Source organism: Schistocerca nitens, chromosome 6 (assembly GCF_023898315.1).
Source record: "Schistocerca nitens isolate TAMUIC-IGC-003100 chromosome 6, iqSchNite1.1, whole genome shotgun sequence".
In the NCBI taxonomy this organism is placed as follows: Eukaryota; Metazoa; Arthropoda; class Insecta; order Orthoptera; family Acrididae; genus Schistocerca; species Schistocerca nitens.
Genome location: NC_064619.1, coordinates 511,322,473 through 511,350,312, shown reverse-complemented (window position 1 = coordinate 511,350,312; position 27,840 = coordinate 511,322,473). Strand labels below are relative to the sequence as shown.

Sequence of the window (27,840 nt, the reverse complement as noted above, 5' to 3'; positions counted from 1 at the left end):
AACTTTCCAGACTTTCTTAACCTTGAAACTTGCCTCACCATCATTCCACAAATCCCTCAACATGCAAACTAACCTTACACACACACACACACACACACACACACACACACACACACACACACACACACAAAAAAGAGAGAGAGAGAGAGAGAGAGAGCTGCAAACCACCCCCTAAAAATTGATCCCGACCTTATAATCCTACCTGCGAACAAATTAGAAGAAGCTGACAGACACTGTGTGTGTGTGTGTGTGTGTGTGTGTGTGTGTGTTTTTTTTTTTATAAAGGCCTTGTTGGCCGAAAGCTTATTTTGCGATAGTCTTTTTGTTGTGCCTATCTGCGATCAGCATCTGCTACATGATGAGTAGCAATTATTGTTTTCATAATACTGTTACATTATTACAATTACATACTTTGACCTTCAAGCAATATTTGTCCGTTTACAGGCAAGATGTTGCTTTATACTGAAATGGTCCCAACTGCAGTCAAAAAACAAGGGAAGTATTTCTTTTCAAAACATAACTAACTAGCAAACCCAGCAATGCATCTTTATTGGCAAATTCATATGATATACATCCTAATCTGGGGTATCGCTGGGAATTGTGTCAGCACACAAGCTGCGGCTCCTCATTGTGATTTTGCCCATTTTGAAAGTTTGGGACTCAAAAATGTTAAAGAAACATATAGAATATAAATGAAAAAGACTCCTTCATTTTCATTTTTATTGTTTTTAAGTTTCTTTAAATGTCTGTATACAATACAATTACAAACCTTCATAAAATACAGCATTTTTTGTTTTTTGGATATTGTGCGGTAAGAGTATCAACTGGTTTTCAACTGATTTTCTGAACTACCTGTTCATGAATGCACAACATGCAAAAAACATTCTGATTACAAATCAATTTGAATGCCTGGCATTGAGCACTGTTTATTGTTATTGCACACTAAACTCTGATTGTTAAGTGAGGTCACTGCAAATGAATAGGTTAAGTAAATAAGTCAAGAACTTTTCAAGATTTTTGAAAACAATGTTAAAAATTTCCTGTTTATATATTACTAAAGATAGTTAAGGATGGTAATTCTTAGGTAGCTCACTGAAGCAATAGACAATGGAATATTCACATTTTTATAATACCAGATCCCAAGGCAACACAACATATCCATTAACAAGTTTTACCAAGTGGTATGATTTCATTCATAGAGTTTAATTAAATATAGGGCATTACTTTAATTCAGAAAATATTCATACTTATGACTAACCTGCTCAAATGGTCCAATACAAGATCTTTTGTTGTCTGCATTGCATCTTCAGATCTTATATTGTCTATCATAGACTGTGATATCTCCATTGATGCAAACATTCTTGCTGCTTCAACAGAAGTCAAAACACACAAATTATCTTTCTCCATTTGATATGAAAGATCTTTCATAGCATTTTCCCATTGGCGTAAACAATCCAATGATTCTTCTGGAGGGTTACCATTGTTATAATAAGAATCAATCCAACATATCAAAATATCATCTCTGTTGTTACGTAGTAAATATTTCCAAGTAACATCTGGATTTAGAAGGGCTTGTAAATGCGAACCTGGAAATTTTAAAAGCTGTACATAGCAGAGCTTGAGAGTAGCCCATCAAATCAAAATCTGAACCCAGTGCAGATTAAAATATGTAGTTATAAACATATAATTGCTTTAAATCAGTGGATCTTTTTTTACATCATCGACCAGTGTAGGTAACCAAATGCTTCTTTTGAATATCTCACTCATATATGAAAAACAGACTTCTCATACAAACACTGGTAAAGCCTAAGAGTGGGTAAATAGTTTTTGAAACTGGGAAGGTACATTTAATAAAGTATATACACGATTTATCTGCAGGACAGCTGATCACTGGAAGCCATTTGTATACCAATCATCCTTTGAAACTCTGTAGGAGCCTTATACTAACTGAACATAGGAAGAAATATTGGAATTTTGATTAAACTGAGAAATACTTCCACCCCACAACAAGCTTAAATTTAACTTTCATTTAGTCTTTCTGCATCATGTTACTATCATAGCATCTCAACACATATTAGTGCTACTGCAGTCTGATGACCAATGATCCACAGATTTATTTTGTACATCCCTATGCCCTAAAATGCAAGCCTCACTATGTCAACAGATGCTTCTCGACCTTGAGAATCTTGTGCTTTAATGAAAACTGTTCTAGAGGTGTCTTCCTCATAAAAAGCAATAAAGTTAAACAGCTCCCAAGATCCAGCCACAGTCATAAAGATTACTTTTCTCTATCCTATTCCACACCACAAAAACCAAATGAAACATTGTTTGTCATTAATCCATGTCACTCATCAACATTTGCTGTTACAATTTTTAAGGAGAGTCCATATTTATGCAGAATATGTCAAAATATACATTATGGCAGATCTGCAGCTGTGACAAACTGTTCATGTACATAACATTCACGATAATGAAAACGATAAATTGCTACTCACATTTAAAAAGATACATTGCATTGCAGACAGGTATGATGATCATTTCCATAATATTGTTGATATTCCAACAAGGACTTTCCATTGTTTAACATTCATAATTAATGTTTAAGCTATAAAACTACAAAGGGAATGAAGAGTTGGCCCGTAGACCCACTTACCTTCAGCAGGTGAAATATCATTACTGCTGATAGACACGTGTAAAAGTGGAAACACTAATCTCTGCTTTTGGAAATATTAATTTCTTCCTCAAGGCTACATGAAATATGCAAGGCTGCAGAAGCAAGCATAACTATGGGAAATATAGATGCCACCTACAGAAAAAGTAAGGAGACCTTAGGAGAAAATCAAAGCAACTGTTTGGATATCAAATACTGTGAGATCGGGTTTCTGAAACAATCAACCAGATATCACACCCTGCAGCCATTCACCCTGGTGGGCCCTCACTTGCAAGTAACTGCCAAAAACCAATTCAGAATTCTGAGTATCAATCAACAGCGTTAACAAAGTTCTATTGTACGGACTTGGTGTGCGGCTTAATGGACAGTGTAAGGACTTTGCATGCAAAAGATTATGGGTTTGAATGTCATCAGGTGTGTTAAAATTATTTTTATTATTAAATCTTTATTGAAATTACTTTGATTATTATTTGTATTCAATTGAATGCTTTAAGTGTAATTTTTTATTTCTGTTCCTTTGTCACTTCATTTCAATCATCATATCAACTATTTCATTGGCTCTCTGTTTCTATCATTCTCTTCTGCTTGAAATCTTTGTTGATGTCATTTTAATTTATTTTATGTATTAATTTTTATTTAATTTCTTCCATTTCATCTTCTCATTTTTTCATTCATGTTATTGCTTTCATTATTTCTGTTCCTCATTTAGCTTGAATTTCATTTTACTTATAATCCCTTCTTTTGTTTAAATCTTAATCTGTGTTATTTTGCCCACAGTGCAGTAAGAATGAATACTACATTTTAAATGATTGTATGATGATTTAAAAAAAAAAAAAAAAAAAAGAGAGAGAGAGAGAGAGAAGAAGAGCATGTCTTGTAACAAAAAATAAATTTTCGTCACCATCACACAGCCAATATACTGTAATTTTTTGTTTTTTAACAGACAGATCACCATTTTCAAATATTTAAATATTATAGAAGATTATATAATTAAATTTACATTCACAAAAATTTCGAATAGAAAAATAATGATGTCATTAGAAAACCAATTAGAGCAAATGAAAACATTCATATAGTGACTCAAAAGATGTGACAAAGGAAAAGAAAGAAATTAAAAAATTACATTTAAACCTAATTGAATAATATAATGACCAACATCATTTCGATAAAGATTTAAAAATAAAAAAAAATCTCTACCCTATCCATCACACCATGGAACCAATTATACCATTACTCATTTCATAACACTACTGAGGGTCACATAAAATTCTGAATTTTTTTTGTAAATTACTTTGTAACGAGGACCCACCAGGGTGAATGGCTGCATGGTATGATTACCTGCGATCTTAACGTACATGACCGTAGAGCATACTTGAGCACAGCATTATAGACAGTAAAGGGAAAATATATGAAGAGGAGATAGGAGACATGATACTGCAAAAAAGTGACAGGGCACTCACAGACCTGGTTGAAACAAGGCTCCTGGAGAAGACATTCCCTCAGGATTATTGAAATCCCTTGCTGAGCCAGCCAGACAAAACCATTCCATGTAACGTACAAGATATATGAGACACGTGAAATATCCTCAGATTTCAACAAGAATGTAATAATTTAAATGCAAAGACTGCAGGTGCGGACAGTTGTGAATATGTATTACTGAACAATCAGTTTAATAAGTTGTGGTTGCAAAATATTGATACGAATTATTTACAGATGAATGGAAAAACACAGAAACTGATCTCAGTGAAGATTACTTTGGGTTTCGGAGAAATGTAGGAACATGTGAACATTTTAGAAGGTAGTAGGATACAGAAAGGCAAACATACATGTATTGCATTTGTAGATTTGGAGAAAGCTTTCAACAATACTGACTGGATCAAACTGTTTGAAATTCTGAAAGTAGCAGAAATGAAACACCGTAGGCAACTTGATGCACCACCACTCATGATGCACTCAATTTCAGAGATCGCGCATCCATACAGTTCACAGGCCTGCTTATAGAGGCCACCTAGGTCAGCCCCCTGGTGAACTTTGGTGAGACCCCAAAGAAACAGTATTATTTGAGTGACAGCAAATGAGTGTTTGGCCTATCCTGTAACCTGTATCACTGTTGTCCATTCAATATGTTCAATGCTCCGCACACATTGTATCTTACATTGGCTCTATAAAGTACTATGTTCCATAAATCGTGTTTGTTCTAGCTATAACACAAACCTTATTTACAACCTGTACAGAAACTAGACTGCAGTTATAAGTTTCAAAAGTCTTGAAAGGGATGTATAATTGAGAAGGGAGTAACACAAGGTTGTAGCCTACTCCCAATTTTGTTCAATCCATACACTGAGCATGCAGCAAAGGAAAACAAATGGATATTTGGAAAGGGAATTAAAATCCTGCAAGAAGAAATAAAAGTGTTGAGGTTTGCCAATAACATTCTCATTCTGTTAAAAGAAACAAAGAGCTTGAAAGAGCAACTGACAGAAATGGAGAAAGTCTTAAAAAGGGATTGTAAAATGAACACCAACAGAAGTAAAACAAAGGCAATGAAATGAAGACAAAATTAAATCATGCCATGCCAAGGGAATTAGATTAGGAAATGGGACACTAAAACTAGTAAATGAGTTTTGCTATTTTAGCAACAAAATAACTGATGATGGCTGAAGTATAGAAGACATAAAATGTAGACTGGTTATACCAAGATATGCATTTTAGAAGAAGAGGAATTTGTTAACATCTAATACAAATTTAAGTGTTGCAAAGTCTTTTCTGAAAATATTTGTCTGGAGTGTGGCCTTATACGGAAGTTAAATGTGTTGTGGATGAACTTAGGATACAATTTTATAACAAGAACACAACACTTTTAGCAATAGTGATCTTCTTCCTTTAATATCTAAAAGATGAGTCATAGCACAACAAAAACTTCACAGAGCAAAAGCATGGAAAATAAAGGAAACTCTTATGAGCAAAGAAATTCACAACACAGAACCAAGCACCACCAAAGGAGAGGAGAGAAAACACAGTTCTGATTTATTTACTTTAACACTTCCCCCAAATCAAACTGTGGTGCACTGAACTACTTTTAAATAAAAAATAAGTAGTCAAAACACATTAGTTATGAAGTCCTGTCTAGGTACACATTGCTTTAAATTTGTTTGATTTTAAAGGCTTTGCAAACATGTCACCAAGTTGATTTTCAGAACATACATATTCTACATTGATACATCCGTTTTGATAGAGTTCCCGCACAAAATAATTGCATACTTCGATGTGCTTAGAGCATCTGTGGAACACTGCATTTTTCACTAATTTAATGGCACTTCCATTGTCAATTAACAATAAGAGCGTGTTCCTATTTCCACTGATCTTCAACAGCAGTCTGTTGAGCCATACTAACTCCTTGGTTCCTTCACTTGCAGCAACGAACTCCACTTCACTGGTGGATAGTGCAAATGATTTCTGCAGTTGGGTTGTCCATGATACAGCCGTGTTGCCAATCATTGAAACAAAACCATTTGTTGATCATCTTGTTTTAGTGTTGCCAGCAAAGTCAGCATCAGCATAGGCACAAAGTTTACTACCCAATTAAGTACAGAAGAGACCTAAGTCTGAAGTACCATGAAGATATCTGAAAATATATTTTACAGCATTCCAATCAGAAGAAGTGGATCGAGCAACTTTTGATATGACATAAGCGAGATCTGGATGAAGTAGAGCATTCCAGGTACATTAACGATCCCAAACAATAAGGAACACTGTTGTCAAGAGTACTGTTATCTTTACTGTCCAATTGTTCATTATCACATGAAGTTTTTAATGGTTTTGCATCAGCCATGTTAAAACAATGCAGAATCTTCTTTGTATATGCTCGCTGTGAAATAAACAAGCCCGACTTGCATTGCCCTATTTGCATACCTAAAAATGAGTCTAAGGATTCCACTGTTATTTTGAATTCAGACTTCAACATATCTAAAAATGGATTCACTGCACTTTCAGTTGTCCCTGCAATAAGTCCATCATCAACATAAATAGCAAACAGCAATTTTTCTGTTTTGCTTTGTCGAATGTAAATGCAAGGATCTGCTGTCGAATTAATAAAGCCATTTTTTCTCATGAATGAATGAAACTTATTATTCTAGCAATGAGGTGATTGCTTAAGTCCATAAAATGATTTCTTGGGTGACAAACATGACCTGAACCGTCATCAAAACTTTCTGGCTGAGCCATGTATATTTCTGTATCCAAGTCACCATATAAAAATACAGTTCTAAAGTTGAATTGACCAAGTTTCAAATTTTCTTCTGCTGCAATCACTTTTACAGCATGAATAGCATCATAATGAGCAACTGGACTAAATGTTTCATCATAATCAAGTCAGCACGTTGAAACATACCTCGCACAACCAAGTGAGCATGGTATTGATCAATTGATCCATCAGGTTTATATTTAATATGAAGCACCCATCGATTATTGATAACATGTTTTCCTTTAGGCAGTTCTACCAAGTCCCAAGTATCATTTTCTTCAAATTCCTTCATTTCTTCTTTCATCGCATTAAACCATTTACTGGAATTACTACTTTCCCTAGTTTTGTTGAAGTTTGTCGGTGCAAGCTCTTCATGGATTGCTTTTGTCAGGCAAACTAATGCTTTTGCTTCTTGAGAGTGGTGAGGCTGGTATCCTAATTCGTAGTCACTAAATTTTACTGGGGGACGTATTTCACGAACTGGATGTTGATTTGGTAACTCATTTAAATAATCTTGGTCACTAGTTTCAATCTGATCAATAGCAGATTCACGTTCCTGTCCAGTTTCTTCAGGTACGGAATTAAATTCCAATTCAATCGAATTTCCAGTTGTACATAGCTTTTCTGGTTGAAAATCAACATTGTGTGATTTCATCACATCATGTTTTGATGGAATGCACATGTTGTAACCATCTTTGTCATTCACTTAGCCAATGAAATGGCCAGGTATAGCCTTGTTATTGAACTTAGAACAAAATTTCTTTGGAAAATAAACATAGCATTTTGATCCAAATATCCATAGACAGTTAAAACTGTTTAAACACTTTGCCAGTCCACAATTTGAAACGTGTTTTACCTTCAACACTCGACTTCCACGTACAATTGAGCAGAAAAACAGCTGTGTCACATGCACGAGCCCAATATGATTTAGGTAACTTGCTAGATGTTAACACTGACTGAGTTAATTCAACTATATATTGATTGCTTGTTCAGCAACCCCATTTTTTTCAGGAGTGTTGGACATGTAAGACGAAGCTCAATACCATGGTCTCACAGCACAGCAGCTACGAAGTTACAGTTAAATTCTCCTTCACAGTCAGACCGAAATACTTTTACCTTGTGACCAGCAGCATCACACTCCTTCAAAAAAAATTTTCAAATTGTCAGACACTTCAGATTTATTTAGAATGAAATATATCCAAATGAAATGAGAATAATCATCTTTGAAAATCACTTAGTAATGAAAACCCTTTATAGAGTCAAGAGACTTGGGTCCATTAATGTCTGCATTGATCAACTCACCGACAGTTTGTGGATGATCTCTGCAATGACTAAATGGTTTTTGGTGGGATTTGCCAAGAACATATCCATCACAAAATGATGTGGTATCAGAGCACTTAACTGATATACCTAAACAAGAGAGCACATCTTGTACATGATGTTTATCTTGACGACCGAGTCACTCATGCCAACATTGTAGTTGTTCTTCTGAAGTTTCTAAGGTAATAATTACCTGTAAATCCGGAGGACACACTCACATGTTCATAACGTATACTGAACCAACTAGTCTTCCTATTATGACTATTTCATTATGTCACCGAGTGATAACACGTTTGTTATCATAAGTCATATTATATCCATGTTGTGTAGCTTGACTGACAGAGAAAAGTTGGTGTCTGACGTCAGGTACATACCAGACATTTTCAAGCAAAGCAGGTGTCCAGCTATTGTATATGAATATTTCAATATGAATACTACCAGTCCCATGTGCAAAAATAACTTCTTTGCCAGCTGTCTGTACATATTGTGGGATCGGAAACTTTTTGAATGTAGCGAAATGCTCTTTATTTGGTGAAATATGATGTATCGTGCCAGAGTCTGAAATCCAAGAACCTGCACTATCAAAATTAACATGAGACAACAAGCTAGTGGCTAGAAATGTATTTGGTTTGTTGCTCACTTTTAAACTGGAACTCGAATTATTATTGTTAGCTGTCACTTTTGCTTCTTCTGCGGCCATGCGCTTTCTGCAGTTCGCAATAATATGTCCAGCTTTCTTGCAATACAGACATGTACAACTTTCTTTCTTCTTTGACTTACTCCCCTCAGTTTCAAATTTCTTCGGCTTTTGATGTTGCTCATTCAATTTTGATTTTGCCTAGAAAGCAACAGCTGCCTGTGTAGCTAGCGAATTCTCAATCGAATGCAAATTCTCAATTAGAAGCTGCGTCATCTGCTCAGTTTCAGGAACACGATACCAGGTGGACCTGTAAAACTGATATTCAGGTCCTAACGTTTTGAAAATATGATGGTGGAGCAGCGAAAGAGGCAAAGTTGCATTTGGAGTAATTTTGTTCAGTTCACTGCACAAGTCTTGGAAAATGTTCGCAAGTAGCGATGTGTGTTTCGTTATAGACATAACATCATCTTTTGACGTTTCAAAGAAACAATCAAACAACATATATAGTTGCTGCAATGAAGATTGTTCATATCCTGACGTATGGGTATCCAAAATTTCTTTTGTGTCAGTCTTCTTTCTTACACGAATAGCGGGTTCCACATCAAGCGCTGTTCCAATGATATGAGCTGCCCAAGCGTTGTCCTGTTGCCAGTGCCAATATGCAGTGGACAGTTTTTCTCATTCCACTAATGATTGACACTGATGTGTACCATTTACAATCGAGTAAAGAGAGTGTTCCTTTAGCAAAGTTGAATCCGCCATTTCCATGTTTCCCACTGATCTTCACTTGACAATTTGCAAATGTTTGTACAACTAATATCATCACTCAGTTTCAGCACTGTGTCTGCCATTCCAAAAATTTTGCAGTCTCACCAATATCCTAGTGAATGGAAAAATAGTCTGGCAAACGAATTCTATAATTCTCAGAACCTGAAGCATTCAAGACCTGGACCCATAACCTGTTGTGTATGAACTTAGGATATAATTTTATAGCAAGAACACAACACTTTTAGCAATAGTGATCTTCTTCCTTTAATATCTAAAAGATGACTCATAGCAACAACAAACACTTCATAGAGTAAAAGCATCAAAAATAAAAGAAACTCTTAGGGACAAAGAAATCACAACACAGAACTAAGCACCAACGTAGGAGAGGAGATGAAAACACAGTTCTGATTTATTTACTTTAATACTGGACGATACACAGTTCACACAAGAAGAGAATGGACGCTTGTGAAATGTAGTGCAACAGGAGAATGTTGAAGATTAGGTGGGTAGATTAGGAAGTACTTTTTGTAACATTACACAAACACCAATTTTAATTCACTTCACATACAGGCAAATACAGACACAATGAAGGATGTTGTGATAAGAACAAGCACACGAAATGGGTTACATAAATGCGCAGTTTAACAGTTAACCACGGACCTTGCCATTGGTGGGGAGGCCTGTGTGCCTCGGAAATAGAGACAGCAGTAACATAGGTGCAACGACAGTGAAGGGTTATCTGTTGAGAAGCCACACAAACATGTGGTTCCTGAAGAGGGGCAGCAGCATTTTCAGTAGTTGCAGGAGCAACAGTCTGGATTATTGACTGATCTGGCCTTGTAACATTACCCAAAATGGACTTTATGTGCTGGTACTGCGAATGGCTGAAAGCAAGGTGAAAATACATATGTAATTCTTCCCAATGGCCTGCAGCTCTACTATATGGTTAAATGATGACGACATCCTCTTGGGTAAAGTATGCCAGAGGTAAAACAGTCCCATAATCAGGCAGGTAGGTCAGAAAATTTAAAAGGGGAAATGGATAGATTGAAGTTAGATATAGTGGGAATTAGTGAAGTTCTGTGGCAGGAGGAACAAGACTTCTGGTCATGTGAATACAGGCTTGTTCTTGTTGTCGTCTTCAGTCCTGAGACTGGTTTGATGCAGCTCTCCATGCTACTCTATCCTGTGCAAGCCTCTTCATCTCCTAGTACCTACTGCAGCCTACATCCTTCTGAATCTGCTTAGTGTATTCATATCTTGGTCTCCCTCTATGATTTTTACCCTCCACACTGCCCTCCAGTACTAAATTGGTGATCCCTTGATGCCTCAGAACATGTCCTACCAACCGATCCCTTCTTCTAGTCAAGTTGTGCCACAAACTCCTCTTCTCCCCAATTCTGTTCAATACCTCCTCATTAGTTATGTGATCTACCCATCTAATCTTCAGCATTCTTCTGTAGCACCGCATTTCGAAAGCTGCTTTCTCTTCTTGTCTAAACTATTTATCGTCCATGTTTCACTCCCATACATGGCTGCACTCCATACAAATACTTTCAGAAACAACTTCCTGACACTTAAATCAATACTCGATGTTAACAAATTTTTATTCTTCAGAAACGCTTTCCTTGCCATTGCCAGTCTACATTTTATATCCTCTCTACTTCGACCATCATCAGTTATTTTGCTCCCTAAATAGCAAAACTCCTTTACTACTTTAAGTGTCTCATTTCCTAATCTAATTCCCTCAGCATCATCTGACTTAATTCGACCACAATCCATTATCCTCATTTTGCTTTTGTTAATGTTCATCTTATACCCTCCTTTCAAGACACTGTCCATTCCGTTCAGCTGCTCTTCCAAGTCCTTTGCTGTCTCTGACAGAATTACAATGTCATCGGCGAACCTCAAAGTTTTTATTTCTTCTCCATGGATTTTAATACCTACTCAGAACTTTTCTTTCATTTCCTTTACTGCTTGCTCAATATACAGATTGAATAGCATCGGGGAGAGGCTACAACCCTGTCTCACTCCCTTCCCAACCACTGCTTCCCTTTCATGTCCCTCGACTCTTATAACTGCCATCTGCTTTCTGTACAAATTGTTAATAGCCTTTTGCTCCCTGTATTTTACCCCTGCCACCTTCAGAGTCTGAAAGAGAGTATTCCAGTCAACATCGTCAAAAGCTTTCTCTAAGTCTACTAATACTAGAAACGTAGGTTTGCCTTTCCTTAATCTTTCTTCTAAGATAAGTCGTAGGGTCAGTATTGCCTCACATGTTCCAGGCTTATAAATACAAAATCAAATAGGGGTAATGCAGGAGTAGTTTAATAATGAATACAAAAATACGAGTATGGGTAAGTTACTACGAACAGTACGGTGAATGCTTTATTGTAACAAAGATCGACAAGAAGCCCACACCTAACACACTAGTACAAATTTATATGCAAACTAGCACTGCAGATGATGATGAGATTGAAGAAATGTATGATGAGATAAAAGGACAAAAATCAAACAATGGAAAATCCAAGGTGGAATGTAAAGCTTTAATTTTGTGAATCATTTTGTTGTGCCTATCGCGACTCAGCATCTCCACTATATGAGATAAAAGAAATTATTCAGATAGTGATGGAAGGCAAAAATTTAATAGTCATTGGGGACGGGAATTCGATAGTAGGAAAAGGAAGAGAAGGATAAGTAGTAAGTGAATATGGAATGGGGCTAAAGAATGAAAGAGGAAGCTGCCTGGTAGAATTTTGCACAGAGCATAACTTAATCACAGCTAACACATGGTTTCAGAATCATGAAAAAAGGTTGTGTAAGTGGAAGAGGCCTGGAGACATTGGAAGGTTTCAGACAGATTATATTATGGTAAGACAGAGATTTGGGAACCAGGTTTTAAATTGTACAACGTTTCCAGGGGCAGATGTGGACTCTGACCACAATCTATTGGTTATGAAATGTAGAGTAAAACTGCAAAAAGGTGGAAATTGTAGGAGATGGGACTTGGATAAACTAAAAGAACCAGAGATTGTAGATAGTTTCAGAGAGAGCATTAGGGAATGATTGATAAGAACAGGGCAAAGAAATACAGTACAAGAAGAATGGGTAACTTTGAGAGTCGCAATAGTGAAAGGAGCAGAAGACCAAGTGGATAAAAAGACGAGGGCTAGTAGAAATCCTTAGGTAACAGAAGATAAATTGAATTTAATTGATGAAAGGAGAAAATATAAAAATGCAGTAAATGAAGCATGCCAAAAGGAATACAAAAGTCTAAAAAATGAGATCGACAGGAAATGCAAAATGGCTAAGCAGGGTTGGCTACAAGAGAAATGTAAGGATGTAGAGGCATATATCACAAGGGGTAAGGTGGATATTGCCTACAGGAAAATTAAAGAGACCTTTGGAGAAAAGAGAACCACTTGTATGAATATCAAGAGCTCAGATGGAAAACCAGTTCTAAGCAAAGAAGGGAAGGCAGAAAGGTGGAAGGAGTATATAAAGGATCTACACAATGGCTATGTAATTAAGGAAAACATTATTCAAATGGAAGAGGACAATGATGAGATGGGAGATATGATACTACATGAAGAATCTGACAGAGCACTGAAAGATCTAAGTCAAAACAAGGTCCTGGGTAGATAACATTCCATTAGAATTACTGATAGTCTTGGGAGAGCCAGCACTGACAAAACTCTACCTTCTGGTGAGCAACATGTAGGAGACTTGTGAAATACCCTTTGACTTCAAGAAGAATATAGTAATTCCAACTCCAAAGAAAGCAAGTGTTGACAGGTGTGAAAATTACCAAGCTATCAGTTTAATAAGTCACAGTTGCAAAATACTAACACAAATTCTTTACAGATGAATGGGAAAACTGGTAGAAACTGACCTCAGGGAAGATCAGTTTGGATTCCATAGAAATATTGGAACACATGAGGCAATACTAACCTTACGATTTATCTTAGAAGATAGATTAAGGAATTTTAGTCTTGGAGAAAGCTTTTGACAATGTTGATTGGAATACTCTCTTTCAAATTCTGAAGGTGACAGGGGTAAAATACAGTAGAGAGGGAAAGTCTATTTACAATTTGCACAGAAACCAGATGGTAGTTATATGAGTCAAGGGGCATGAAATGGAAGCAGTGGTTGAGAAGGGAGTGAGACAGGGTTGTAGCCTATCTCCAATGTTATTCAATCTGGATATTGAGCAAGCAGTAAAGGAAACAAAAGAAAAATTTGGAGTAGGAATTAAAATCCATGGAGAAGAAATAAAAACTTAAGAGGTTTGCTGACAAAATTGTAGTTCTGTCAGAGACAGCACAGGACCTGAAAAGCAGTTGAATTGAATGGACAATGCCTTGAATGGAGGATATAAGATGAACATCAACAAAAGTAAAACAAGGATAATGGAATGTAGTCTAATTAAATCAGGTAATGTTGAGGGAAAAGGAAAGCATTTCTGAAGAAGAGAATTTTGTTAACATTGAGCATAGATTGAAATGTCCCGAAGTCTTTCCTGAAAGTATTTGTATGGAGTGTAGCCATGCACGGAAGCAAAACACAAACGATAAATAGCTTAGACAAGAAGATAACAGAAGCTTTTGAAATGTGGTGCTACAGAAGAATGCTGAAGATTAGATGGATAGATCACATAATTAATGAGGAGGTACTAAATAGAATTGGGGAGAAGAGGAATCTGTTGCACAAGTTGGCTAGAAGAAGGGATTGGTTGGTAAGACACATTCCGAGGCATCAAGGGTTCATCAGTTTAGTATTGGAGAGAAGTGCAGAGGGTAAAAGTCGTAGAAGGAGACCAAGGCAGCAATACAATAAACAGATTCAGATGGATGGTTACTTGGAGATGAAGCTTGCACAGGATAGAGCAGCATTGAGAGATGCATCAAACCAATCGGTAGTCTGAAGACAACAACGACAACAACAACAGTTAAGTGTTCCTTAGTCACAAAAACATTGGAGCAGTCAAGGGCCTGGTGTAGTGCTTTATATACATGGCACAGCACTTGCTGTGCCAAGTGAGGTGGAGTCTTTAGGCCGGCCACGCAGATGCATGCCGTTTAATTATGCGCGTTCAATGTATAGGGAGGAGGAGGAAATTAGTGTTTAACGTCCCGTCGACGACGAGGTCATTAGAGACGGAGCGCAAGCTCGGGTAAGGGAAGGATGGGGAAGGCAATCGGCCGTGCCCTTTCAAAGGAACCATCCCGGCATTTGCCTGAAGCGATTTAGGGAAATCACGGAAAACCTAAATCAGGATGGCCGGGGACGGGATTGAACCGTCGTCCTCCCGAATGCCAATGTATAGGGTTACAACACTCCTTCCCCCCTTGAGGAAAACTGTTCACCGTGGAGATGTCCACATTTTTATCACAGGGGATGACATTTGCAGGCTGGTGAACAGTGAAAAGTAACACCGTTACACAAGAGAGCAATTACATAGTGTACAGGCTTGACACCAGCATGCAAGACTTCAAAACTGAGATAGACAGTGGACAGCTGAAAAAAATTGTAATTTGTCCAAGTTACAATTCAATCTGGCAGCCTGTATCATCGTGAACAAGGTACAAAGGTTCTGCAAGTGTTCATCTATAGGGGAACCGCAGGCCACAATATAATTCAGGTAGTTAATGCACCCCAACATGGAGGCTGTGAGTTGCTCTAAAAATCGTTGGAAAAGAGCAGAGGCACTAGCACTGCTGAATGACGCACTGCTATTGGCACCAGCTGAAGGGGTATTAACTATGAGGGTAAGTTTGGAATCATCATCTGCGGGCAGCTGCAAGTAGGCTTCAAACAAATCTATTTTGGAAAAATATTGGCCTCCTGAAAGCTGAGCAAAGAGTTCATTCTGCTGGGTTAAGGGATATGTGGTGTCACCGCTAGACACCACACTTACTAGGTGGTAACTTAAATCGGCCGCGGTCCTGTAGTACATGTCGGACCCGCGTGTCGCCACTGTGTGATCGCAAACCTAGCGCCACCACATGGCAGGTCTCGAGAGACTGAGGAGACCTCGCCCCCAGTTGTACGGACAACATAGCTAGCGATTGGACGTGCTAAGCCTTGCTCTCATTTGCCGAGAGATAGACAGTAGAATAGCCCTCTGCTAAGTTAAATGGTGACCACCTAGCAAGGCGCCATTTGTATCAGTGCCTATAGCTTACTAATATTCAAGAGAGATGTATTCCAAGGACTAATTAAAAGTTAAGTAACAAGCATCTACGTACTTTTCTTCTTATTCATTTATAAGTTCTCATGTTCCAGACTTCACGCCCGTCTGCGTTAGCCTTGCGTGCCCTATCGGCTACAGCATTGTGTCTAGGCTGTATGGTCTAGACACAACATTATTGGCGACGAGAAAAAGAGTTTGTATTAATTCGTTTGTGTCATGGCTTCGCCACAATCTCCGGATGTACTGTCCGAATTTTTTCGCTTGCAGAATCAGCAGTCGCAGGCGTTATTGGATGCCCTGGGACAGCTCGTCCAGGGTCAACGTGTGCTGCAACACGATGCGGCAGCCGCCGCTTCATCGCTACCGCAGCCACAACACGCCATTGCACCGCAATTTAGGCCATTCGTGGCGGCCGATGAACCATGGCAAGAATGGTCCCGCCAGTTCCAGTTTCATCTAACAGCCTACAGAATTCAAGGTAACGAGCGGCAGCCGTTTTTGCTTTCTTGTGTCGGTGTGTCTACCTACCGTGTGATAGTGAAATTGTTTCCCCGACGCGACGTGGCAACTCTGACCTACGAAGAAATTTTGTCTGCTTTAGATGCCTATTTCAAGGAAACAGTTAATGTAGTTGCAAAAAGGTATACGTTCTTTCGTACAAAACGTACGGCCGGTCAGACTAATAGGGAGTGGGTTGCAACTTTGCAAGGACTTACTAGGGAGTGTGCCTTTGAATGTGACTGTGGCCTTCCTTATTCAGACACTATGGTGCGTGATGCAATAGCACAGAACGTTTCTGATGTTCGCATACGGGAACAGATTTTGAAACTCGTTAATCCCTCCCTCCAACAAGTGATAGACATATTGGATAGGCAAGACACACTTGACTTTGCTCAGGACTCATTTGAAACTTCGCCAGCAGTGTGTCACATTAACCGGCCCGCCGGGCCCGCTGCACGGGACACTACGCGGCCCTCGCGCCCGTCACAGCAGCGGCAGCCTACCTTGCAAATACGTGCGCCGCGTAAGCAAGCAACTGTAGTGAAATCATGCCCGCGGTGTGCAGCTAGACATTCGCGTGAAAATTGCCCGTCACGCCAAGCTATTTGTTTTTACTGTCAAAAGAAAGGACATGTTCAAAGTGTTTGCCAGAAAAAGCTTAGACCAGACAATCACAATAATTCCAGGCCCTTTGCTTCGCGCCGGAATCGAACCCAGGATAATCAGGCTCGTGGCCCTTCGCCCATGGACCTCTTGCCAGCTCCGGACCAGATGTCGTCATCGCGCGTCGGATTCCCCGACGCAATGGAGGTTGACCCTTCGGCCCCTCCTGTCTCATTACGGGCGCATACACCGCATGTTGACGTGCACCCTGGACTAGGTTTTCAGGCGTTTCCTAGCTCCCCTCGGACCGAATGGCCGGGTGCGGGTGGCACAGCCTCGCCTGTTGTTAGGCTCCCCACCTCATCGCATACGTCAACATGCGGTCCTCCCCACGGCGGGCGGAAGCCTTATCTCACGACCGTTCGCCGATTTGCGGGGGAGGAATGTGGTGTCACCGCTAGACACCACACTTACTAGGTGGTAACTTAAATCGGCCGCGGTCCTGTAGTACATGTCGGACCCGCGTGTCGCCACTGTGTGATCGCAAACCTAGCGCCACCACATGGCAGGTCTCGAGAGACTGAGGAGACCTCGCCCCCAGTTGTACGGACAACATAGCTAGCGATTGGACGTGCTAAGCCTTGCTCTCATTTGCCGAGAGATAGACAGTAGAATAGCCCTCTGCTAATTTAAATGGCGACCACCTAGCAAGGCGCCATTTGTATCAGTGCCTATAGCTTACTAATATTCAAGAGAGATGTATTCCAAGGACTAATTAAAAGTTAAGTAACAAGCATCTACGTACTTTTCTTCTTATTCATTTATAAGTTCTCATGTTCCAGACTTCACGCCCGTCTGCGTTAGCCTTGCGTGCCCTATCGGCTACAGCATTGTGTCTAGGCTGTATGGTCTAGACACAACAGGATAGATATCAATAACAGTCTGTGAATAGACAGACTTTTTAAAATCATTGCTGAGCTGAAGGTTGCTGTTAGGTTTGGCAAAAATTACCAATGGAGTAGACTATTCACTGGAGGAGACTGTCATGACAACACCCAATGACATAAATTGATTGAGTTCTGATTTCACTTGCTCCCATAAAGGAATGGGGTTAGAGCAGCCACAAAAAAACAGGGGTGTGCTGTTGGTTTCATTGTGAAGTGAGCCTTGAAATTTGTAGCACACCCTAAACCGTCCAAAAACAGTGAGGAAAATTCTGAGCATAGCCCATCCAGCTGTTGGTGCAGAAGTTGATCCAATACCAGATGCACTTCATCAGAAACAGACTCTCCAAATATTCTGAAGGTGTTTAACCCAAATAAGCTTTCAACTCACGAGAGATGGGACAATGTCGGTGATCTCAGATCCACATATGTTTGATAATTTAACAAAGTCACTGCCGCACTCATGTCTACTTGCACTTGTAACATCTTGTCCATAACATGTGCGACAACATAAAATCTGTTTGGAGCTACCATTACTTGAGAAACACTGTCCACATCTATGTTAAAGTCTGAGGCATGACAAGTTTGAGAGTTGCACAGTCCGATACACAAGTCTATCACTCAGTCCTTTGGGTACACAGCCTGCTCATGCTGAAAAGAGCAATAAGTGCATGATGAGAGGGGACCACATGACTGCTGTTGTAACATTGACTGCAGCTGCTGCTGCTGCTTAGCATGGAACTGTCCCACGCTAAATGGAGACCACGGTTGCACAGCTGCGACATCCTCTCCCCCCGTCCATGAGCTAATTGGTGGCAGCTGATGTAGAGATGCAATGGTGGTTACTTCATACCATGCATCTATCTGATTTCCTACTTCCTTAGATACTTCGAAAGACTGGGCAATGTTCAAACCCTCTGTGAGAGAGGAGTTTTCACATTGTAAAGTGTGTTCATGAACTTCTCTGTCAGAGACGATGCATATTATAGCATCATGAATCATCAAAGCGGCATGTGTGTTGCGGTGAGCTTCAGTAACATACGGGCAACAACAAATAAGCTCATGAAGTTCCATTGCCCAAGCTCCGTATGGCTATTGTGGCTGCTTTTGACAATGGTAGAGCTTAACATAAGCAGTAATAACATGAGTACATTTGCAAAGGCAAGTGGAGAGCAACTGGCACATTTCATGGAAAGAGAGATTAGCAGGTTCCTGCAGAGGAGATAGCTGACACAAAAGATGATAAACACAAAAATAAATCCATGGTAGAAAGAAAGCCTTGTGCACGTTGGGATCAGCGACACCAAAAGCTCAGAAATTTTGCCGAAAGCATTTTTCATATGCGTCCCAATCCTCTGCAGTATCATCACATGGAGGAAAAGATGGAGGTTGCATCGACAGTGGTGAACATTGGCATATCAAAGAAGCTGCAAAATTATTTACTGCGATGGAGAGGGCTTGCTGCTGGCTGGTGACAGCTCACTGCTGTTCAACAAGAGATTGAGAATTTCTTCCACTGACATACAGAAATCCAGAAATGAAACACACAGAATAGAACCCTATATTCATCACCAAAAATTTTGTCATGTTACACAAAAACAATATTAGAATTCCCACCGACCAACTTTAGTTCGCTTCAAGGATGTGGTAATAAGAACAAACACACAGAATCATACACTATGTGATCAAAAGTATCCGGAGACGCCCAAAAACATACGTTTTGCATATTAGGTGCATTGTGATGTCACCTACCACCAGGTACTCTTCATCAGCGACCTCAGTAGTGATTAGACATCGTGAGACAGCAGAATGGGGCACTCCGTGGAACTCACGGACTTCGAACGTGGTCAGGCGATTGGGTGTCACTTGTCATATGTCTGTACATGAGATTTTCACACTCCTAAGCATCCCTAGGTCCACTGTTTCTGATGTGACAGTGAAGTGGAAATGTGAAGGGACATATACAGCACAAAAGCATACAGGCTGACCTCATCTGGTGACTGACAGAGACTGCTGACAGTTGAAGAGGGTCGTAATGTGTAATAGGTAGACATCTATCCAAATCACCACACAGGAATTCCAAACTGCATCAGAATCCACTGCACTTAATTTGAGAGTTAGGCAGGAGGTGAGAAAACTTGGATTTAATGGTTGTGCGGCTGCTTTTAAGCCACACATCACACTGGTAAATGGCAAACAACGTCTCACCTGGTGTAAGGAGCATAAACATTGGATGACTGAACAATGGAAAATTGCTGTGTGGAGTGACGATTCACGGTACACAATGTGACAATCTGATGGCAGGGTGTCGGTATGGCGAATGCCCGGTGAACATCATCTGCCAGCGTGCGTAGTGCCAACAGTAAAATTCGGAGGCTGGGGTGTAATGGTGTGGTCGTGTTTTTCATGGAGGGTGCTTGCACCTCTTGTTGTTTTGCATGGCACTATCACAGCGCAGTCCTACTTTGATGTTTTAAGCACCTTCTTGCTTCCCACTGTTGAAGAGCAATTCGGGGATAGCAACTGCATCTTTCGACGCAATCGAGCATCTGTTCATAATGCACAACCTGTGGCAGAGTGGTTACAAGACAATAACATCCCTGTAATGGACTGGTCTGCGCAGAGTCTTGGCCTGAATGCTATAGAACACCTCTGGGATGATTTGAAACACCAACCTCATTCCAGGCCTCACCCACTGACACTGATACCTCCGCTCAGTGCAGCACTCCATTGAGAATGGGCTGTCATTCCCCAAGAAACCTTCCAGCACCTGACAGAACATATGCCTGTGAGAGTGGAAGCTGTCATCAAGGCTAAGGGTGGACCAACACCATATTGAATTCCAGCATTACCGATGGAGAGTGCCATGAACTTATAAGTCATTATTAGCCAGGTGTCCGGATACTTTTGATCACATAGTGTAGCTTACATATACACACAGTTTAACAGTGAACTGTTCCTTAGTCACGAAAACCGTGCCAAGTGAGGCAGCCTCTGTAGGCCAACCATACAGGTGCACGCTATTTAATTAAGCATGCTCACTGCATAGTGTTACAACAGTACTGAATTGAATAAAGGAAAAAAGGAATCTATGGCACAACTTGACCAAAAGAAGGGATCAGTTGATAGGACACATTTTGAGGCAGCAAGGAATTGTCAATTTGGTAATGGGGAGACACTGAGGAATGAATGCAGTAAGCAGGTTCAAATGGATGTATGTTGTAGTGGTTATTTGGTGACGAAGCAGCTTGAACAGGACATGGTAACATGGAGAGCTGCATCAAACCAGTCTTTGGACTAGAGACCACAACCACTACCACCACCACAACCACCACCACCACCACCACCACAACAACAACAACATTACTTTTTTCAACAGGGAGGAAAGAGGGATAGGCTTAATAAGCTTACAAAGGAGTGGCACGTCACTAAAACCCTACGCGAAGAAGAGATTCAAATGGCTCTGAGCACTATGGGACTTAACATCTGAGGTCATCATTCCCCTAGAACTTAGAACTTCTTAAACCTAAGAACATCACACACATCCATGCCCGAGGCAGGATTCGAACCTACGACCGTAGCGGGCGCGCGGTTCCAGACTGAAGTGCCTAGAACCATTCAGCCACAACGGCCGTCGAAGAGATTCACCTGTTGTGCTCACAACCTCCTGTAACTCCTTTCTAAACTTGCCAAACCTATTCCTCTTTGATTTCTGAGGAAAGAATTAATAATTTTAACAAAAAGGATAAACATTTTCACTTTTAATGTGTCTGTCAGCAGTAATGAAATTTTGCCTTCTGACAGTATGTACTGGCCAGCTACTCTATCCTTTTGTAATTTTATTGTCTCCTCAAATGAATTTTCATTTTGATGTAATTATTTTTAAGGCAGGTGGTGTATTTAATCTGTCATACTATATTAACACTAAAAGATGCAGTAAGTATCTTATATATTAATCCCAACAGCTAAGACTTTTAAAAACTGATGCTCTTCAATTAAATCATCTGGTTGCTGATCACTTACTAGGGTACATTGTGTACCCTAGTAAGTGATCAGCAACCAGATGATTTAATTGAAGAGTTTTATGGGAAAACACTGCTTGCTGATACAGAATAATACTTAATAATATAATTAATGCAAACAGAGCTAAAAAATTTGAAAACTATCAATCTCAATTTTTTAGAAGTATTTACAGAAATATTCAGGTACTGTATTTAGTATATTTGATGAGGTAGCAGCTTTTTTCAAAGTAGCAACTTTCATTCTAATTTGTTGTTGTTGTTGTTGTGCTCTTCAGTCCAAAGACTGGTTAGATGCAGTTCTCCATGCTACTCTGTCCTGTGCGAGCCTCTTCATCTAAGAGTAACTACTGCAAGCAATATCCTTCTGAATCTGCTCACTGTAATCATCTCTTGGACTCCCTCTACAATCCCCTGCCCTCTCACTTGGGTAGCTCAGATGGTAGAGCACTTGCCCGCGAAAGGCAAAGGTCCCGAGTTCAAGTCTCGGTCCAGTACACAGTTTTAATCTGCTAGGAAGTTTCATATCAGTGCACAGTCCGCTGCAGAGTGAAAATCTCATATTCTTAACTGGTTGTTAGTGATGATTAAATTATTCTCTGTGCAGAATTCTACCAGGGGGCTTCCTCCTTCATTCCTCCCCCCCTCCCCCCCCACTTCATATTCACCTATAATTATAATTTACAATTTACTTGATTTAATTTAGCTGATATAAGTATGAATAGCAGTTAGCAGAGTATTCTGTATCTCTGAAGTTTCTTCCTTGTGAGGAAATCTACATGCTGGACGAACGAATCAAATAATATGTACAGGAAAGATTGTGTAACCAAACCAATCATGTATCTACCGTCAGCTCTTGCCCACTTGCCGTTCAGACAAAAACTAAATAAACTACACTATTTTCACACATGGTATAGTGGAAATGTTGAGTTGTATATAGGTGGATAAACTACTACTTGAATGTAACAGTTCAGCTTACAAACTTGTATTCTTTTTTCACTGCACACAGATACAGATAAATGTGGACATATGCACACAACTGCAATTTTCCAATGATCTTGCTCGAATGGTGTGATGAATTAGGTCTGGTGAAATACGTGAGATAAATAAGAAAAAGGTGAAGAGAAGGAATGGACAAGGCTACAACAGTATGAGGTCTGTTGTTGCATCCCTCACAAGAGGGAGGAATAGCAAAGGAAGGGATAGAAATACACCACCAGAGAGCTTGCATAGGTGGATTAAGAAGCGGATATTAGCAAGGAGTGGCAAGATAGGGAGAGGGAAACCACTGAGGGAATAATGTGAATGAGGATTTGTTGACTGATAGAGCTATATAGATTGAATAAAAATGAGGGACTCTGCAAGAAGTGCAGGTGGGAGGGAGAGGGGAGAAGAGAGGAGTGAGAATGAAGAAGGTGAGGGAGTAGGAATAGTGGTGCCATCTGCATCTGGCATCTGCATTTGTTTGTGCAATATGTTACATTTATTTATGTTCAGGGTCAACTGTGAGTCCCAGTAACATTCATCAATACTCTGCAGGTACTCCTGCAAACCATTACAGTCATCTGGCATTGCTATCTTGTTATAGACAACCACATCATCTGAAAACAGCTTTACGTAGTTTCTGACATTGTCTACATCATTATACTGTAAACAGTAAGAGTCTTCCCTTGGAGTACTCCTGAAATTAGCTTTATATCTGTTAATTTTGTTCCATCACAAGCAACGTGTTGAGTTCTACCTGCAAGGAAGTCTCAAACCTAGTAAAAAATCTGGTCTGATACTCAATAAGCATGAATTTTTTCACAAAAAAAAGGGTGCGGGACAGTGGCCAATGTCTTCCTAAAGCCAAGGAACACAGCATCAACCTAAACACTGATGTATACAGCACTGTGGATCTCATGGAAGAACAGAGAGAACTGAGTTTCTGACAGGATCTCTGCTTGCAGAATCCATGTTGATTTTAATAGAAGAGATTTTCATTCTCCAAAAACATCATAATATATAAGCACAAGAGAAGTTCCATAATTCTACAACTGACTGATGTCAGCAATATAGATCTGCAATTATGTGCATCTGTCCTACGAGCCTTCTTGAAAATGGGAATGACCTACACATTTTTCCACTCACTACATATTCTTCATTACTCCAGCGACCTATGATAAACTGCTGCTAGAAGGGAGCAAGTTCTTTCACATAATCTCTGTAGAATCTTATAGGTATCTCATCTGGTCCGGGTGCCTTTCCACTGTAAAGCAACTGTAATACTTTTCTATTCCGTGATCAGTATCTGGCATTTCAAAGTTTGTACAGTGATTGAAAAGAGGACCACATTACCATTGTCCATGATAAAACAGTTTTGGAAAACCAAATTCAGTATTTCAGCCTTCTGTCTGCCATTTACTGTTTCAGTCCCATTATGATCACTGTGGAACTGATGATTTTGAACTGCTTACTGATTTTAAGTAAGACTGAAACCTCTTAGGACTTTTAGTCAGTTCAGTTGGCAAAATTTTGCTTTCACAGCCATTGAATACTTCTCTCATTGGTCTACTTATTTTCATTTTTGCTCCATTCAGCCTTTGTTTGTCAGCCAGTTTTGGACTTATCTTAAATCTGTAATGAAGCTCGCTCTATTTATGTAATAGTTTTCTAGCATGGCTATTCAATCATTAAGGGTCTTTCCCATTCCTTAAGACATAGTTCAGAACGTACTTGTCTGCAGCATACTGAATGATTTTTTTTTTCCATTTCTGCTCTACATTTTCATCCTCAGCACTGAATATTTGATGCTGGCAACTCAGATGCTCAGAACTTTTACCTTGGCACTCTTGCTAAGCAAAAATATATTCCTGCTTTTCTTAACAGTCCATATAACACCCCTAGTCAGTGCTGTTATCACAGCCTTATGATAACTGATACCCTCCTCTATGTTAACCGGTTTGAAAAGTTCAGGCCTGTTTGTTACTAGGAGGTCTAAGATATTATCTTCATGAGTTGGTTCTCTAACTATCTGTTCAAAGTAATTTTTGGACAAGAGATTTAGAAAATGTCAAATGAATCCCTATCCATACAAGTTCAATGGCATGACACTCCAATTTTATACCTGGTAAGTTGCAGTCTTCCACTATTACAATAGCATGATCAGGCAACTTATTCATAAAACTGTGCAAGTTCACTCTGAAGCACTCTACCACTATAGCTCTTGATGCAGGAGGTCTATAAAAGCAACTGATTGCCATTTTTGAGCCAACCTATCCTTACAATATATATTCCAAACTGAATTTACGACTTCATTGTTATTCACTTCCAGTTCCAACCAGCTTTCTGTACCTAATACTATACCTTTATTAACATTTTGTGTTTGCCCACTGTGCTGTTTAATAATGCAGGCTACTAGACTGTAGTCACTATTATAGTGTATCTCATTTTCAGCCATCACTGTAGGACAGATTGAAATAAGACCCAGCTTCAGTGGAAACATGTAAATTTGAATGAAATCCTTCCTTGTTGAAAGATCATTCCACTACTGTATAGGAGATACACTCCCAGTTAATGCAGACATGAAACTGCTGCTTGTTGAGGATGCATTTTAAAGGTTACCCTCTCGGTCATTGCAATGAACATTAAAACTGACTGGTGAACAGATTGTATGTGTTCTCTGTTTGTAAACAACTTTATTATTAACTGCTCCTCTGCTGGTTTCAGAGTGTGCAGGAGCAAGACAAAAGAAAGGTTTCACATTTTAAACAATTAAAAAGGTTGTGTGTTACATTAATTTTAGTTAATCAGAAATATGTTTTAATGACACAATAATCTATTTCAAAGAATCTGTCTGGTTCCTGGGTCTTGTATTTCATGAAAGACTCATGTAGCTATCACCTTGCACAGCTTCAAAATAAGAATACTGAAAATTCTATGCATTACATCATTTGCATATCAGACCAGCAACAGGGGCATATAGGATGAGCACTTTCCCTGGACTAAAACTGGTGAGACTGCCTCTAACCATAGTGTCTCATCATTGAACTCATTTATAAGCCCATTCAGACTATAGAATACCCAGCAGCCACCACCACTGTTTCAATTACATGAAAGTATGTCATATGCAAAAAAGCATGCAGCAAGAATAATTTGCAATACTCATCCATTAAAACTGGAAGGTGTCACTTTAATGTGTTACACGTTTTAAATACAGTTGCCAACTACATGTATAATGAAAATTGTTGTACAGGCTTCACTGCAGTTCTGAAGAGTAATAATGTCCATAATAAATATGGAGATATAATAAGGGGAGATGGCACTACGGACTTACGCTGAACATTGCTTTGAAGCCAGAGCCGCCATGTTAGTAGCCCATAAACATTAGCAGACTACTATTTGCATTTCCTTCTTGTTCTCATTTTCTGTTGTGTCCACACAACAGTCGTGTCAAATCGTAAATATTACAGTGCTTTCATGAATAATACAGTGTCAAGAAAGCATATTTGATCCTGTAATATGACTCCTTTGACCTCATTAACGTAGCTTCCCTTTTGTTACATGTTTTGAATACCCAAGAAGTGAAATATGTGATGAGAAGAGGCTGTTTCGTAATCCACCATTTTCCTTAGTACGGAATGATGTTCCATCTATGTCCTTTTCCAAAAAATTCTGAGAACATATTTTGCTACGTCTGGATGGTTTGCAATGTTTCCTTCTCACAGCATTCAACTGGAGTGATCTTTGAGTTGTATTAGCTGGAAATCTAAAACCAAATTACAGAAATAAAACTGTTACAGTGAGAGTAATCCCAGATCAACTAAAATTCATATATGTAAAAGAAAATATTGATTGAATGGGTCCACTTACAAATCAAATGTGATTCCTTTACACTTTAGACAATATTGGAATGACTTTACACCTGTAAATGATGCAAGCTGTCACTTTTTATCAGAACACTTCCACCAGAAACTAATGTTTGGCCATACTAACAGGGCAGACATTGGCTTCAAGTTTGTGACATAATGACAGCTCTGCTTATTATATCTCCACAATAATAAAAAGCTTAGATTAATATTAACTAAGCTCAAAAAAAGGATTAATTACAGTGCAAATAAAAAATTTTGATCACCTGCCAAACGATTTAAAATGCCTGACTGGTGGCAAAATTAACTTTAAAAGTAATTTTCATTTTCCTCAATAATTGGTTGTCTTAGTTAGAGAAAATTTTATTTAAAAACTTGTAGCACACATACTATGAACTAGTAAATACTCAGAGGCATTGTTAAACTAAGGAATTTTTCATTATTATACTTAGAAATTTGTGAATTGGTAGCATTTAGCCACATGTAAAAATAAACTGTATTATAAAGTCTGAAAACTGGTTCATTGCACATCATTATGATACATTATACACAAGAACAGAGGAACAAAATGAATGAATTAATTAATTACCTGGAACATTAAAGAAAATCTCAGTCAACACTAATGATTTCCAGTCAGGTGGTTGTTTAAGAACAACATCCACTGTTAGCTTCTGATCTGTTCCCAAAAATTCCTTATTCTGCATTTGTTTTTGTTTTTTACTGGTTGTCTGGTACATGAATTCACTGTACAACAATTGGACAAATCCCAGATCAGTAGCTCACACACGCTAATCTAATTATAGCAGTTAACAACAAAAAATTACATGATCTGTCAACAGTCTTCACGAAAAAGGTGAACTTTGGGCACATGTTCCACAGACTTTATTTTCCATCTAACTGAACATACTCATATGTTTTCAATACAGTATTTATCTTAACTTGTATGGCCGTGCCAAGACATAGGAACCTAAAACAGCAAGTGAAGAATTAGACAAATCTTATTAACAAACAACTGATACAACACATTGTGTATCCTTAAGTGAAAAAAAAGAAAGAAAAAACATTATTTAACTAGAAAATCCAGCAATTGT

At 39.0% G+C, this 27,840-nt stretch overlaps 1 protein-coding gene across 1 annotated transcript in view; it reads right to left on the bottom strand.

Annotated features, from left to right (window-relative positions):
- The window catches only part of LOC126263434 (spatacsin), a 351,500-nt gene that overhangs the window by 206,802 nt on the left and 116,858 nt on the right, over positions 1-27,840 (bottom strand). Inside the window, exons 11-12 of the mRNA XM_049960526.1 lie at positions 27,339-27,493; positions 1,259-1,586 (exon numbers count right to left, since the gene is read on the bottom strand). Coding sequence (XP_049816483.1) covers positions 1,259-1,586; positions 27,339-27,493 — 483 coding nt within the window. The remainder of the gene's footprint in view (positions 1-1,258; positions 1,587-27,338; positions 27,494-27,840) is intronic.